The sequence below is a fragment of the Lagopus leucura genome, unplaced genomic scaffold (assembly GCF_019238085.1).
Source record: "Lagopus leucura isolate 7727_CA_CO unplaced genomic scaffold, USGS_WTPT01 Super-Scaffold_73, whole genome shotgun sequence".
In the NCBI taxonomy this organism is placed as follows: domain Eukaryota; kingdom Metazoa; phylum Chordata; class Aves; order Galliformes; family Phasianidae; genus Lagopus; species Lagopus leucura.
Window position 1 is genome coordinate 61,381,684 of NW_024962252.1, and position 2,198 is coordinate 61,383,881.

At 39.3% G+C, this 2,198-nt stretch overlaps 1 protein-coding gene across 1 annotated transcript; it reads left to right on the forward strand.

Moving 5' to 3' along the window:
* Positions 1 to 236: 236 nt before the first annotated feature.
* On the forward strand, positions 237 to 1,444 carry CCR6 (C-C motif chemokine receptor 6). The gene is made up of 2 exons (XM_042894765.1): positions 237 to 275; positions 362 to 1,444. Exons 1-2 carry the CDS (start codon positions 267 to 269, stop codon positions 1,442 to 1,444), a joined length of 1,092 nt encoding a protein of 363 aa, XP_042750699.1. The 5' UTR covers positions 237 to 266.
* Positions 1,445 to 2,198: the final 754 nt, after the last annotated feature.

Consider the following 2,198-nt stretch of genomic DNA (forward strand, 5'->3'; position numbering starts at 1 on the left):
GATACTGATACAAACCACCCACCTTCCATAACTGCACGCCATGCCGCAGAGATACGTGTTTTGTTGAGATACTGTGTCTTGTTGATACAGCTGATGTAATCTGGTTCTTCTTACAACCCAAGTTCCATTTCCAAATGTTTTTCTGCTTCTTCACATTTCTTGTGCTGTTTTCCCAATCCAACTTTTATTTCCTTTTCAGAAATCTTGGGAGAGCATTTTGAAAATCTTCTCCACATATATTTCCTTCTCAGAAGCTCACTAACAAAATGAATACTGTAAGTACTTAAACAACGAACCACATATAGAAAGGATTGACACCTATGAGTTGACTCTTGATCTTTTCCTTTTTTTTTTTTCACAGACAGATTTCGGTACAACAGAATATTTTGATGCAGACTACGCTTCTCTAATTACAGCACCTTGTTCCAAGTTGGAAGTCAGGAGCTTCACAAAAGCGTTTCTGCCAGTTGCATACTCTCTGATTTGTATCGTCGGCCTGGTTGGTAACATCTTCGTAGTGATGACCTTCGCGTTATATGAACGAACCAAGTCCATGACGGATGTGTACCTCTTCAACATGGCCATAGCGGACATACTCTTTGTGCTGACTCTCCCGCTGTGGGCAGTGAATTATGCTGCTGACAAATGGATTTTTGGTAATTTCATTTGCAAAATGGCCAGAGGTATCTATGCAGTCAACTTCAGCTGTGGCATGCTGCTTTTGGCCTTTATCAGTGTGGACCGCTACATCGCAATTGTGCAGGCAACAAAGTCATTTAAACTCAGGGCAAGAACGCTTGCATACAGTAAATTGATTTGTTTGGCTGTGTGGGCATCAGCTATCTTAATCTCCAGTTCCTCTTTTCTATACAGTGCAAGTTATAACATCTCCATTAATGAAACCAAAGAGATTTGCGATCACAGATTTGACAAAATGTCTGACAGCACTGTCCTGAAATCACTGCTGCTGTGTCTACAAGTGGGATTTGGATTTTTTATACCTTTCATATTCATGATTTTTTGTTATGCATTCATTGTCAAATCCTTACAACAAGCCCAGAATTCCAAAAGAAACAAAGCAATCAATGTGATTGTATTAATTGTAGCTGTTTTCCTAGTTTGCCAGGTGCCCTATAACACTGTTCTTCTTGTGGCAGTTGCACATATGGGCAGGAAAGAGAAATCTTGTGACTTTGAAAAGGGAATGGCCTATGCAAAATATATCACTGAGACCATAGCATTTTTACACTGTTGCTTGAACCCTGTACTCTATGCGTTTATTGGAGTGAAGTTTAGAAGTTATTTTGTGAAGATCATGAAGGACCTTTGGTGCATGAGGTACAAGAAATACAATAAACGTAGTTCAAAGACAAATTCTGACATTTATCATTCACGACAAACAAGTGAAATTCTGACTGACAATGCATCTTCTTTTACTATATGATACAATTTTTACAACATTATTTCTGAAGGACTCTGTTCACCAAGCAACCCAATACAGTCTCACTGTGTCTGTAATAGACAGTCTTTTGGGGCTTCTCTCTACCTCAAGGGGAGCAACCGGGACTTACAGTTCCTTTCAGGAAAATAATTAAGATAAAAGAGTAACACCATCCCACAGAAAACTGAAATCTTACTTACTTCTTTGAACATTCATCCTCTTCTAAAGCGCACTCTCTGAATTATCAGAAAAGTGAAGTTTACAGAGAAGGAGTTTACTCTCCTTGTTTCTAAGAAAAATATTGTGTCTTGTCTGTCCTACATCTCTGAAATATCTCAAGAGCACAAAGGAAATGAATCAGGCTAAGTCCAGGCTCATTCTACTTACATTTATTCTGTTGTTACTAAGTATTTATACCTGGAAGTCTTATTTAAGTGTAGGCCTCCACTGTATTTTTGTGGTAGACAGGTCACTCTATGGATAATACTTAGATAAATGGATGACATTTTGAGCAAAGCACGGCAAAGAAAGCTAATGAAGAAATGAAGAAACAGGTTCCAGGAATAGCTGGGCTTAGACGTCAGATCTCATAAATCTTTGCCTGGTTCTACCCTCCACCTGCTCATTACGAATTGCAGAAGCTTATACCTGGGCTGAGGCTCCTCAGAGCAGTGCTCATGGTACCAAGCCTGCCAAAGTTCAAGAAGTGTTCAGACAATGGCCTCAGAAGTACAGTTTCATTTTTCTGGGACAGTCT